This window comes from Hypanus sabinus, chromosome 16 (genome assembly GCF_030144855.1).
Source record: "Hypanus sabinus isolate sHypSab1 chromosome 16, sHypSab1.hap1, whole genome shotgun sequence".
NCBI lineage: Eukaryota > Metazoa > Chordata > Chondrichthyes > Myliobatiformes > Dasyatidae > Hypanus > Hypanus sabinus.
In genome coordinates, this window is record NC_082721.1 from 1,669,720 (window position 1) to 1,684,491 (window position 14,772).

The 14,772-nt window shown below is 45.2% G+C and overlaps 1 protein-coding gene across 1 annotated transcript in view; it reads left to right on the plus strand.

The window, feature by feature from the left end:
* ankle1 (ankyrin repeat and LEM domain containing 1) overlaps positions 1-9,228 on the plus strand; it is a 51,419-nt gene extending 42,191 nt beyond the window's left edge. Inside the window, exons 7-9 of the mRNA XM_059990944.1 lie at positions 212-371; positions 2,267-2,396; positions 2,947-9,228. Of these exons, the coding sequence (XP_059846927.1) occupies positions 212-371; positions 2,267-2,396; positions 2,947-3,107 (451 nt within the window). The 3' untranslated portion in view covers positions 3,108-9,228. The remainder of the gene's footprint in view (positions 1-211; positions 372-2,266; positions 2,397-2,946) is intronic.
* Positions 9,229-14,772: the final 5,544 nt, after the last annotated feature.

Sequence of the window (14,772 nt, forward strand, 5' to 3'; positions counted from 1 at the left end):
GGAGTATTTGTGACCCTGGATGATTAGGAGAGGTATCTGTGTCCACAGGTGGCTAGGAGGGATATTTGTGTACATTCATAGCTGATGTTGGACAAAGGTTTCTGTGTACCCAGGGGACTAGGAGGCTCTGATCTCTCCCATGTTCAGTCACACATGCTGTTGAAAGCTTTGACCAACTGTGATGTCCTGTCTTCCTGTTCACCTCCCCTAGGGTGACGAAGAACCTGCCAACTCGCTGCCATGTCCTGAGCCCTGCAGAGTGTTTCCAAACATTCATCAGCTCCATCTTCTATGTGGGCAAAGGCAAACGTTCTCGAGCGTACTCTCACCTCTACGAGGCACTCAAGCACTTCAAAGGTGGAAACCAGCAGGTAATGGGTTTTATTTTGAAATCGCTTTCCCAAGGGTATGGAAATCTTTCACTTGCAGGTCTGGGGGTTTTGATGCACAGATCTTCAGGGATCGACCTTTCTGTTGTCTGCTGCTGCTGTGTGGATCCTGATGTTACCTGGCTCACTCCGGAGTCTCGAGCACTGGCAGGATGAGATTCCAGTGACCCGGAGTCTCGAGCACTGGCAGGATGAGATTCCAGTGACCCGAAGGAGTCTCAAGCACTGGCAGGATGAGACTCCAGTGACCCGGAGGAGTCTCGAGCACTGGCAGGATGAGATTCCAGTGACCCGGAGTCTCGAGCACTGGCAGGATGAGATTCCAGTGACCCGGAGGAGTCTCAAGCACTGGCAGGATGAGATTCCAGTGACCCGGTCTCGAGCACTGGCAGGATGAGATTCCAGTGACCTGGAGGAGTCTCAAGCACTGGCAGGATGAGGCTCCAGTGACCCGGAGGAGTCTCAAGCACTGGCAGGATGAGACTCCAGTGACCCGGAGGAGTCTCACGCACTGGCAGGATGAGATTCCAGTGACCCGGAGGAGTCTTGAGCACTGGCAGGATGAGATTCCAGTGACCCGGAGGAGTCTTGAGCACTAGCAGGTTGAGATTCCAGTGACCCGGAGGAGTCTTGAGCACTAGCAGGTTGAGATTCCAGTGACCCGGAGTCTTGAGCACTGGCAGGATGAGATTCCAGTGACCCGGAGGAGTCCCGAGCACTGGCAGGTTGAGATTCCAATGACCCAAGAGGATGTAGTTGGATTTCCAGCACACCGCTCATGGTCATAGGAACGAACACTGCTAAGTGTAAAGAGCATGGGACCTAATATGTGCACAATAGGGTCCCAGTCCTGAGCCTTTATTTTTGGCAAGTGAATAGGGAGTAGAGTCCTGGGACATGAGTGCTCCGACATGGGACCCTCACCCTTCCTTGTCACATTCTGCAGATGCTCTGGCCAAGCCACCACTGGAAGTGCCTAGCAGTCTAACCATCCATCCACACCTTCCCACGCTTGGAGACCCTCCCTGCCCTTGGTGGTCCAGCTGGGAGCTGGCTGGAAATCCACAGCACCCAATAGAGACCATAAGACATGGGAGTGGAATTGGGCCAGTCAACCCATCAGGTCTGTTCTGCCTTTCCATCATGGTTGATTTACTATCCCTCTCAACCTTATTCTCCTGCCTTCTCCCCGTAATCTTTGACACCCTGACTAATCAAGAACTTGCACAACTGCAACCTGCAGTGATGTCCCAAGTCCTGTACTCAGGCCAACATGCTAAACACCTTTTCTCAGCACCTAGTCTACCTGTGATAGAGTTTTTAGTGAACTACGCACTTGTACTCCAAGATCCTCAATTCCGTTACACACCTTAGTGACTGGGTGCACCATTCATATTACAATTCACCAAATAAAAAGGTCAGTTTTAGCACAAAGTGGTCATAGTGTTGCTGAAATATAGTGATTTGATTTGTTCGGTGGGTTTAAGAACCAAATGGTTGAAGGGAAGAGAAGTGGCCATTCCTGCACCAGCACCAATATACTGTTTACCTGTGCAGTGTACTGCAGGCACTTTGAATTATATTTTATCAACTGATTTTGGTTTCTGTGTGGCATGTGATACGTGTATTGAAGGTTCACCGTGGTCTGAAGGAATGTTGTGTCGTTTGGTTCTATACATGTACAGTCAGTTGACAATAAACTTGAACTTAAAGCTAGTGCTGATGTTTTACCAATAACACATGAAATGAAAGTTATCCTTTGTCATGGGGTGGGGGCTGAAGTCCTCGTTAATAGTCAGGACTGCACCCCTCATCAATCCTCAGATGACAAACCATTCTGGCCCTGACACATAGGTCTTTCCACTGATCTCCCACAGGTGAATGCCAAACTGAAGCACATCATGGACATCTGGAAGAGTGGATCTGGGGTGATCTCCTTGCATTGTTTCCAGAACGTTATCCCAGTGGAGGCTTACACACGGGAAGCCTGTATGGTGGATGCTCTGGGTGAGTTGGATGTAACGTTGCTCTGTTTCAGGGTGCATCATTCCCCCGTTTCAATCCCGAGCTGTCACTCCCCCCACCTCGCCGCGAATCCCGAGCTGTCACTCCCCCCACCTCGCCGCGAATCCCGAGCTGTCACTCCCCCCACCTCGCCGCGAATCCCGAGCTGTCACTCCCCCCACCTCGCCGCGAATCCCGAGCTGTCACTCCCCCCACCTCGCCGCGAATCCCGAGCTGTCACTCCCCCCACCTCGCCGCGAATCCCGAGCTGTCACTCCCCCCACCTCGCCGCGAATCCCGAGCTGTCACTCCCCCCACCTCGCCGCGAATCCCGAGCTGTCACTCCCCCCACCTCGCCGCGAATCCCGAGCTGTCACTCCCCCCCACCTCGCCGCGAATCCCGAGCTGTCACTCCCCCCCCACCTCGCCGCGAATCCTGCCATTCAGCACCATTGCTCTATATCTGCTGCCCCCCCCCCCCCCCCCACCATCTCCAACGCTGCAGGGTGGTGGGGTGTGCAGCACCGTGAGTCAGTAGTTCCTCTCTCTCCAGGCCTGCGGACACTGACCAACAGGAAGCGTGGGGTCTACTATGGACTGGTGGCCACCTGGCCCCTGCGGCGGAGGCGACAACTTGGCGTCCACTTGCTGAAGCGAGCGATGGAGATTTTCCTGGCTGAAGGCGAGAGGCAACTCCGCCCCGCTGATGTATAGACGGCTGCTGCCACTGGAGGAGTGAGGGGCTAGCGGACCGGAGCTGCTGTCCGTGAGTGTGAGCCAGACGGGGAGACTGGCACTCTCTGACCGCCAGCCCTTGCCACCCTCAGGGTTATGCAATGTCTGGATCCCTCAGCGAATAGAGGGATCAGCCTCCTCTTTCAGTAGGTGAAGTGGGAGATGGGAAGACCCTCCCTTGCTAGAAGGGAGGGAGCACCTCATCTCTGACTGTGGGCAGGAAGTAGTTCAGCCCCTCTTTCAATGAGTGGAGTAGGAGGGAGAAACGCCAACCAGTGTGGGAGGAGAGCAGTTCAGCTTTCTCCAGCCCCTGGAATGGCAGGTGGGAGCTTCACACTGACATTGACTTTATTCTGCTTTTGTAACATGGTCTTGTTGATGGGGACACTTCTGCCTCTCATTGCCCGGACGGTAGGGGCTGCTTGCGAGCCAGTCTTCAGATGGATGTTATGGTTCCTGTGCCGCAGGGCGTCTGTGAGCGAGGCTGGTGTCTGGCAGTCTCTGCCCCTCGGTGAGGAGATGTTTACAGAGTGCTCTGGGTTTGAGTCCTACGGCTGCTGATCTGGGATTGGAGGAGGACTGATAGATTTTTTTGTGCAGGAGGAACCATGGCCCTGGTGGTCTCTGCCTGGGATTCGTGATCTGAGCCCACTGTGTTTCCGCATTCTGCTGCTCTACACATACCTTCTACCAATGAGTTCACCAGGTCTGACCTAACACAACACACGTGTTTACCAACAGAATGCAGACATTGTGTACACCACAGCCCTCTGATCACGATGCCAACCTTGTGTCCCCAAGGTAACACGACAGGTTACAGTACTGACTCTGTGTCCGAGGACAGGTGAAAATCGTTCAGATCAGTGTTTATGTGACTCCAGACCAACTCCCAGCAACAGACCTGGGATCAAGTAAACGGACACATTCTAAATCTGGGGAAAAGTGCAAAGTAGACCTTTCCCAAGTCACCTGCAGCTTGTGTGACTGTGCCTGGTTCAGGGTTCTCATCTGTCAGTCACTGACTCATGGCAGTCTCGCCAAGATGAGCCTGAACGTTTCGAAGGACTTGCTGAATCGCATTCTAAAGCGGGAACTTTCTGTGCTGTACTCTTCCTTCTCCCCACCCAGAATTCGAGGATGAACGACAGTGTGGCAGAGACGGTGCTTCTCTGCCCTCGGACCTTGCTGGTGCAGGAATGTGGCTCCATGAATCGGGAAATCTGTCGCCATGTGTCCCTGTCTCTGGCTACTGAAAGTGAACTCTAACTGGTTACCAACAATGGAAACCAGCTGTTGTCACTATGCCTGCTGCACTGGGTTTCCGAAAAGCACTTTTAATCTGTAAAATTATTTTTTTGTATAAAAAAACATGGATTGTATTTTTGAGAAAGTAACTGAATTATCTGATACACATGAGAGATTCTGCAGATGCTGGAAATCTGGAGCAATACACATAAAATGCTGGAGGAACTCAGTAAGTCAGGCAGCATCAGTGGTCCTGAGGAAGGGCCTCATCCTGAAGCATTCACTGTTTATTCCTCTCCATTGATGATGCCTGACCTGTTGAGTTCCTCTAGTCTTCTAGACCATAAGACATTGGAGCAGAATTAGGCCATTCAGCCGAATAAGTCAGCTCCACCATTCCATCATTGATTATTTCTCTCAACTCCCTTGTTCTGCTTTCTCCCTGTAACCTCTGATGCCCTGAATAAGTAAGAACCTATCCAGCTCCAACATAAATATACCCAATGACTTGGCCTCCGTTCACCATCCTCTGATCGCTTCTGTTCAGAATGGATGTCCCTCTATTCTGAGGCTGTGCACTCCAGTCTTAGACTCCCCCGCTATAGGAAACCTCCTCTCCACATCTACTCAATACTTGATGGGTTTCCAGCATGTGTAACAAGCGACCATGTTGGTGCACTCTTCCCCCTGGCCGTGACTCTTCTCCAAAGATGAGCATCTCTGGTCACCCCCACGCCAAAGGTGAAATGCCTTGGTGTTGGACGTCAGGGTTGTTGATGGGCAGAGGGAGAGAACAGGCTGTAGGGGGATGAGACTGGGCTGATGTGGGAGATCTCCAGCCTCCTGAAAAACCACATTTACACCGGGTGCACCGGGCTGCAGCTTCTCAACGTGTTCAGGAACTGGAGCTGCATCTTGATGATCTTTGGCTCATACAGGGACCTGAGAAGCTACAAGGGGGAAGTCACTACAAAGTTGAAGGAGGCAGCTAAATGGGTGACTGTTAGGAGAAGGAAGGGAAATGGACAGCTAGTGCAGAGTATCCCTGTGACTGTTCTCAATGATAAGTATACCACTTTGGATATTATTGAGGGGGCAACTTGCCATGGGGAGCCACTGCGACCCAGATCTCTGGCACCGAGTCTGATACAATGGATCAGAAGGGAAGGGAGGAGAAGAGGACTGCAATAGTGATAGGTGGAGGAGTAGACACAAGATTCTGTGGATGTGATGGAGACACCCGAACAGTATGTTGCCTCCCTGGTGCCAGGATCAGGGATGTCTTAGATTGGGTCCATGATATTCTAAAGGAGGAGGGTGAGCAACCAGCGGTCTTGGGATACATTGGCACCAATTACATAGGTAGGAAAAGTGAGGAGGTCCTGAAGAGAGAATTTAAGGAGTTAGGAAGAAAGCAGGACCTCAAGGTTAGTAATCTCTGGATTGCTGCATGTGCCACTCACCAGTGAGGATAAGAATAGGATGATTTGGCAGATGAATATGTAGCTGAGAAATTGCTGCAGGGGTCAGTGTTTCAGATTAATGGATGATTGGGATCTCTTCTGTGGAAGGTGTGACCTGTACAAAATGGACAGATTATATCTGAACCCAAAAGGGACCAATGTCCTTCAGGCAAGTTTGCTAGAACTGTTGAGGAGATTTAAACTAATTTGGCAGGAGGATGGTAACCAGGAGATGGGGCTGAGGATAAGTCTTTTGGTTTACAAGCAGAAGCAATGCGTAGTGAAACTATTAGGAAGGATCGGAAAATGACGGTAAAATTGCTCTCAGTGCAAAAAGGAGACAAAATGAAAAAGGGTGAAGGATACAGGACTGAAGATGTATAATTGAATGCATGCATTATATGAAATAAGATGATCTTGTAGCACGTTTAGAGATCGGCAAGTGTGACAATGTGGGCATCACTCAGTCTTTGTAGAAAGAAGATTATAATTCGGAGCTTAACGTCCAATGCTACACATTGTATCAAAAGGACAGGCAGGAGGGCAGAAGGGTTGCATGGCTCTGTTGGTAAAAAAAATAAAATTAAATCCTTAGAAAGAGGTGATATGGGATTGGAAGATGGAGAATCTTGGTGGGTAGAGTTAGCCTACAAGGGTAAAAAGACCCTGTTGGGAGTTCACAATACGGGCCCAGGATGTGGGCTACAAATTACTACAGGAGTTAAAAAAGGAAGACCAAAAGGGTAATGTTACAAGAGTCGGGAGTTTCAATATACAGGTAGATTGTGAAAATCAGGTTGGTGCTGTTCAATTCCAAGAAAATTTGTAGAATGCTTACAAGATGGCTTCTTTGAGCAGCTTGTTGATTCTGCTGGGGGATCAGCTGTTCTAGATTAGGTGTTGGACAATGAACCAGATTTGATTAGGGACCTTAAGGTAAAGGAACTCTTAGGAGACACTAATCACAACATGATAGAATTCACCATGGAATTAAGGAGAAGCTAAAGTTGGATGTATCAATATTACAGTGGTGTAAGGGGAATTACAGAGGCATGAGAGAGGGTCTGGTCAAAGTTGATTTGAAGGGGACACTAGCAGGGATGACAACAAACCAGCAATGGCTGGAGTTTGCGGGAGTAATTTGGAAGTTGCAGGACAGATATATTTCAAAGAAGTATTCTAATGGCAGAATGATGCAACACTGGCTAACAAGGGAAATTGGAATCAACATAAAAGCAAAAGAAAGACATATAAAAGAGCAAAAATTTGTGGGAAGTTAGAGGATTGGGAAAACTTTAAAAACCAAAAGAAGGCTACTAAAAAGAGCCGTGTGCAGATGAAATATGAAGGTAAGCTAGCTGACAATATCAAAAGTGATACCAGTTTTTTTTTTCAAGTATATAGAGTGGGAAGAGTAGATATCAGACCACTGGAAAATGACACTGGAGAGGTAGTAATGGGAGATAAGGAAATTGTGGATGAACTAAATACGTGGAAAAGGATATAGTGTTTCCCTGGCGTATATGACAAATTAACTCTTCTGGGACTTCCAGTCAGGTACAGGTATCAAAACAAGCCAACATTTTGATATCATCAAAACGTCAGTTATAGTTTAAACCTGTACCCACCTGGAAGCCCAAGAAGAATTTAACTAAATACTGTATGAACTTTGCATCTGTCTTCACTGTGAAAACATTAGGAGTATGCCATAAGTTCAAGTGTATCAGGGTCAGAAGTGAGTGCAATTGCTATTACTACAGAGAAGGTATTTAGGAAACTGAAAGGTCACCTGGACCAGATAGTCTACAGCCCCAGTGTTCTGAAAGAGCTGGCTGGGAAGACTGTAGAGGCATCGGTAATGAACTTTCAAGAATCACTAGATTCTGCCGTGGTCCAGAGAACTAGAACATCGCAAATGTTACTCCGCTCTTCAAGAAGTGAGGGTGGCAGAAGAAAGCAATAGGTCACAAGGCGCAGAATGGATATGTCCCACAGAAGAAAAGTTTTCAAATGGCAGAGGTAGGCAACCGTGGCTGACAAAGGAAGTTAAGGACTGCATAAAAGTCAAGGAAATGGTATATAACGTAGCAAAAGTGAGTAGGAAGCTTTTAAAATCCTGCAAAAGGCAACTAAAATACTATAAGAAGGGAAAATATTAAATATGAAGGCAAACTAGCAAACAATGTAAAGCAGGATACTAAAAGTTTGTTCAGTTATATAAGTGAGGTGAGAGTCGATATTGGAACACTAGAAAATGATGCTGGTGAGGTAGTAATGGAGGACAAAGAAATGGCAGATGAACTTGATGGGTACTTTGCATCAGTCTTCACTGTGGAAGACACCAGCAGTGTGCCAGAGGTCCATGAGTGACAAGGAGCAGGACTGAGTGCCATTGACATTACAAAGGAAAAAGTGTTAGGCAAACTCAAAAGACTTAGCCTGGACCAGATGGATTACATCCCAGAGTCCTGAAAGAGGTTGGTGGAGAGATAACAGATACATTGGTCATGATCTTTCAAGAATCACTTGATTGTAGCATGGTCCTGGCGGACTAGAAAATTGCAAATGTCACTCTACCTTTTTAAATCTTTTTATTGGATTTTTCAAAGACAAATACATAGCGGTCATAATAGTAGAAAGGGAGTGGAATTACATTGTTGGCAATTAACACACAAGTAGAAATTATAGGTAACACCGATATAATTTACTTCCTAAATCCTTAATATAAACAAAATACAAGGAAATAAAAAGATGAAAAAACCCAAATTGAAAACTCAAAAACAAAGTAAACTAAGCTAAGCTGAACTGAAACTAAACTAAACAAAGCTGGGCTATTTTATTATATCAAATAAAATTGTTAATGTCATCAACTCCGCTCCTCTACTCAAATTAGTAAATAATATAAAGGAATCGGATAAGGTCAAATTACATTCTATGAAAGTGTTGAATAAATGGCATCCAAGTTTCTTCAAATTTAACTGAGAGATCAAAGGTGCCTCTACTAATTTTTTCTAAATTTAAACAGGATATGGTTTGGGAAAACCATTGAGATGTAGTTGGAGGATTCATCTCTTTCCAATTCAATAAAATAGATCTTCTAGCCATTAAAGTAGCAAATGCAATCATCTGCCAAGCTGAAGAGGACAGATCAATCAGTGGTGAGCTAAAAATACCTGCAGAAATCCAAAAAGAACGGTGGCTTGGCACTGCCGAATTTAAGATTTTATTATTGGGCATTAATATTCGATATTTAATACTTTGGACACAAGATGTGGATATTATGTCAGTCCTCAATGGGTTAACCTTAAATGTAATTCTGCACAAGGATTTTCATTGGTTTCCATCTTTGGGACTTCACTTCCCTTTGTTCTTTCTAAATTGAATAAACGGTTAATCCCATAAGTAAACATACATTACAAATATGGTTTCAGTTTCGTTAATTTTTTGGCTTGAATAAATTTATTTTATCAGGTCCTATTATATCTAATTTTTTCTTTCAACCCTCTCTCATGGATCAAGCCTTTTTGGTATGGAAAATGAAGGGTATAATATGTTTTCATGATTTAATTTTGAATAACTGTTTCACGGCTTTTGAACAGTTGTCTAATAAATATAATTTGCCCAGATCCCATTTTTTTAGATACTTACAGATCAGAGATTTTTTGAATATGATGTTACCTACTTTTCCGATTTTTTATCCAACTGATATCACTGAAAAAATTTTAGGCTTAAACCCTTATCAAAAGCAATCAGTTATGATTATGAAAATACAGTCAGATATATCCAATAAAATTAAAAATGAATGGGTGAAGGAACTTCAACTTCCTTGGTTGGGAGAAAATTCTTCAAATAGTTTATTTTTCTATTTGTGCTAAACATGCATTGATTCAATTTAAAGTGGTGTATAGGGCTCATATGTCTAAAAATAAATTAGCTCATTTTTACTTTCATATAAATACGATCTGCGATAGTTGTCATTCTGAGGTAGCCTCTCTGACTCGTATGTTTTGGTCTTGCCCTCTTTTGGAAAATTTTTGGAAAGATATTTTTGATACATTCTCTACAGTTTTGCACATTGATTTACAACCTCACCCTATCACTGCAATTTTTGGTTTACTCTTCTCTTTCCACAAGAAGGAAGGAAGGCAAAAGAAGGAAATTATAGGACAGTTAGCCCAACCTCAGTGGTTGGGAAACTGTTGGAGTCTATTGTTAAAGGATGAGATTTCTGGGTACTTGGAGACTAATGATAAATAAGTCAAAGTCAGCATGGTTTTTGTAAAGGGAAATCTTCCCTGACAAATCCTTGACTTCAAGGAAGTAATATGCAGAGTGAACAAAGGAGGGGCTTTGGATGTCATTTACTTGGATTTTCAGAAGACATTTGATAAGGTGCCGCACATGAGGCTGCTTAAGAAGATAAAATCCTATGGCATTACATGAAAGATACTGGCATGGATAGAGAAATGGCTGACAGTCAGGAGGCAGTGAGTGGGAACAAAGGGGGCCATTTCTGGTTGGTTGCCAGTGACTAGTGGTGTTCCTCAGGTGTCAGTATTGGGATCACTACTTTTCACATTGTTTGTCAATTTTGGATAATGGAATTGATGTCTTTTTGGCAAAGTTTCCAGATGATACGAAGTTAGGTGGATGGGTAGCTAGTGCTGAGGAAGCAGTGTGATTGCAACAGGACCTAGACAAATTGGAACGATGGCCAAAAAGGTGGTATCTGGAATACAGTGTTGGGAAATGTATGATAATGCATTTTGGTAAAAGGAATAATAGTGCAGACTATTATCTAAATGGGGAGAAGGTTCAAACATCAGAGGTGCAGAGGGACTTAGGAGTCCTCGTGCAAGACTCCCAGAAGGTTAATTTACAGGTTGAGTCCTGGTAAAGAAGCCAAATGCAATGTTGGTATTTATTTCAAGGGAAATAGATAACAAAAGCAAGGCGATAATGCTGAGCCTTTATAAGACACTAATCAGGCTGCACTTGGAGTATTGTCAAAAGTTTTGGGCTCCATATCGCAGAAAGGATGTGTTTGTCATTGAAGAGAGTCCAGCGGAGGTTCATGAGGATGGTTCCAGGAATGAAGGGGTTAGTTAATATATGAGGAGTATTTGGCAGCTTTGGGCCTGTACTTGCTGGAATTTAGAATAATGCAGGGCAATCTCGTTGAAACCTACGGAACGTTGAAAGGACTAGATCTGGTGGATGTGGAGAGGATGTTTCCTATGGTGGGAGTATCCAGAACTAGAGGGCACAGTCTCAAAGTTGAGCAGCAACCTTTTAGAACAGTGGTAGGAAGGTATTTTTTTAGCCAGAGAGTAGTGAATCTGTGGCCTGCTTTGCCACAGACTGTGGTGGAGGCCACGTCCATGGGTATACTTAAAGCAGAAGTTGATTACTTCTTGACTGGCCAGGGCATCAAAGGATATGGCAAGAAGATAGGTGTATGGAGTTGAGTGGGATCCAGGATCAGCCATGGTGGAGTAGACTTGATGGGCTGAATGGCCTAATTCTGCTCATATGTCTTATGGGCAAAGAAGTGGCAGATGGAATACATATCAGTAAGTGCATGTTATGCACTTTGTTAGAAAGAATAAAAGCCTAAACTATTTTCTAAATGGGGAGACTATGCAAAAATCTGAGATGCAAAGGGACTTGGGAGTCCTCTTCCTGGATTTCCTAAAGGTTAATTTGCAGGCTGGGTCAGTGAGGTAGGCAAATTCAATGTTAGCATTCATTTCGTGAGGGCTAAAATATATAATCAATAATGTAATTCTGATGTTTTATAAGGCACTGGTGAGGCCTCACTTGGGGTATTGTGAGCAGTTTTGGGCCCCTTATCTAAGAAAGGGTGTGCTGACTTGGAGAGGGTTCAGAGGAGGTTCGTGAGAATGATTCTGGGAATGGAAGGCTTGTTGGGTGAGGAGCAATTGATGCCTCTGGGCCTTTACTCACTGAAATTCAGAAGAATGAGCAGTGACATAAATAAAACCTATCAAATGGTGAAAGGCATGTACAGAGTGGTTGTGGAGAGCATGTTTCCTATGATGGGGGAGTCTAAGATCAGAGGACACCAGCTCAGGCCACAGTAATGTGGAATTTCTTTAGGCAAAGGGTGTAGAGAAAGATCGTGTTGATGTTTTGGACCAAGACCCTTCATTCTGAGGAATGGCCTCGCCCTGAAAAATCAATGTTTATTCCAGTGGTAAGTGAAATAGAGTGTAGGGAAGTGTATGTTCATGCACTCTGGTAGAAGGAATAAAGGCACAGACTATTTTCTAAATGAGGAAATTCGCAAATCAGAGGTGTAAAGAGTCTTGGGAGTCCTTGTGCTGGATTCCCTAAATACCCTAACTTGTAGATGGAGTTGATGGTAAGAAGACGAATGCAATGTTAGCCTTCATTTCAAGAGGATTAGAATATAAAAACAAGGTTGTAATGCTGAGGCTTTCTAAGGCATTGGTCAGACTGCAATTTTCTGGCCCCTTGTCTGAGATGTGCTGGCATTACAGAGGTTTCAAGAATGATTATCATATGAGGAGTGTTTGATGACTCTGGGCCTACACACTGTAAAGTTTAGAAGAACAAGGAGGTTCTCATTGACAACTACTGAATATTGAAAGGCCTTGATAGAGTGAATATTTCCTATAGTGGGGGTGTCTAGGACCAGAGGGCACAGATAGAGTGGATGTGGAGAGGATGTTTCCTACAGTGGGGGTGTCAAGGACCAGAGGGCACAGTCTCAGAATAGAGGAAGTCTATTCAGAACAGAACTGAGGAACTACTTTAGACAGAGGGCGGTGAGTCTATGGAATTATTTGGCTTGTACTGTTGTGATGGCCAAGTCATTGGGTATATTTAAAGAGAGGTGGATAGGTCCTTGATCAGTCAGGATGTGAATGGTTATGGAGAGAAGGCAGGAGAATGGGTTTAAGAGGGATGATAAGTCAGGTACCAAGCTCCAACTTCCACCCTGCCCTGCTCTTGACTATTCGTCTTCCCACCCTATCTCCTGTAAAAATGCTGTTCCCATTTCTCAGTTCCTTCATCCCCACCACATCTGTTTCCAGGATATGGCTTTCCTTTCCAGGACATCTGAGACGTCCGCCTTCGTCAAAGAATGGAGCTTCCCTTCCTCCACAATTAATGGTGCCCTCAGCCACATCTTCGCCATTTCCTGAACATCTGTGCTAACCCAACTTCCTGCCATCTTAACAGTGATAGAATTCCTCGTTCCACATCGAACACCTCATTCTCCACAACTTCCATCATCTCCAAAATGATCCTACCACCAAACATATCTTTACCTCCCCACAAACCCCCCCCCCTTTCCACAGGGGTCGCTCCCCCCATGTCCATTCTTGTCCATCTTGCCCATTCGTTCCTCCTGGCACCTGTCCCTCCAAGCAGCCCAAGTGCTTGCAACACCTGCCCATTCACCTCCATTAGGGGCCCCAAGTAGCCTTTTTAGGTGATCCCTTTGCAGCCTTCTCTACAATGAGGCCCGTTGTGAATTGGGAGACCGTTTTCTGCCAAAAGCAGAACTTGCCCAAACTTTTTAATTCCCATTCCCGTTCCAACATGCCAAGGCGAGGCCATCCTCAGGGAGGAGGACCAATACCATTTAGGTAGCCTCCAACCTAATGGCATGAATATCAATTTCTCTTTCCAGCAAAAAAAAACTCCCTCCTTCCCTCCCCCATCCTCTTCCATTCCCCACTCTGGCCCCTTACCTGGCTGTCAGCTCTCCCTGGATCCCCTCCTCCTTCCCTTTCTCCTATAGTCCACTCTCCTCTATCAGATTCCCTCATCTCCAGCACTTTACCTTTTCCATCAACCTGGCTTCACCTCTTACCTTCTAGCTGGTCTGACTTTCCCCTTCCTTTTCAATCCTGAAGAAGGATCTCAGCCCAAAACATTGACTGTTCATTTCCATCGGTGCTGCCTGACCTGCTGAGTTCCTCCAGCATTTTGTGTGCGTTGTTTTGGATTTTCCAGCATCTGCAGAATTTCTCCTTTTTATAAATCAAGCATGATGGAATGGTGGAGCAGACTGGATGGACTGAATGGCCTAATTCTGCTCCAATGGCTTATGGTCTTATTACCCACACCTTTTTAAACAATTTGACTGCAATGGAATGTGGGATATCAGATCCCAAATATTCAGCCGGTCTGAATCCCAAATGAATGACGGGAGCTCATCATACTGAGATCGAGCTGAGACACAACTGCTCATTTCACTGCATCCACCTCTAATTAACCAGCCAATGCAGTAACAACCATGTGATTATGTCATTTTAATTCTGCTCCCTCCAATCAGGTTTCTTTTCCCTCCTGCCTTTCTCCTATGATCCACTCTCCTCTCCTATCAGATTCCTCCTTCTCTGGCCCTTGATCTTTCCCACCCACCCATCACCTCCGAGCCACCTTTCCCCTTCCCTTTTCAGTCCTGGTGAAAGGTCCTGGCCCGAAACGTTGACTGTCTATATTCATTTCCATTGATGCTGCTGAGTTCCTCCAGCATTTTGTGTGCTTCTTTTTCCTGCTTTGCAATTAATAATAATGGCAAAATAATTCAAAAAAGTGAATTGAGAGGCTCAAGGGGGGGTTATAGAATAACAAATAACAGGGGGTAAATCACAGGGTAGAATCTCATTGGGGACGAGGGGAGGAAGAGTTGACATTAAAGATCAGAGACTCAGGAATGTAATTAAAGGAATTCAATAGGGTGGGGGAAAGGAGGGAAATTCATATGTTGATTAACAGATACCTAGTACCGAGTGAGAGGTTGGGATCTAATGAAGGGATTTGGGATAAATTGCTGATTTAAAAAAAATGTATTCATCCTGCACCCATCCCCTAGAAGTTTTCATGTTTTATTTTACAACATTGAATTACCCTGGATTTAATTTGGCTTTTTTAAC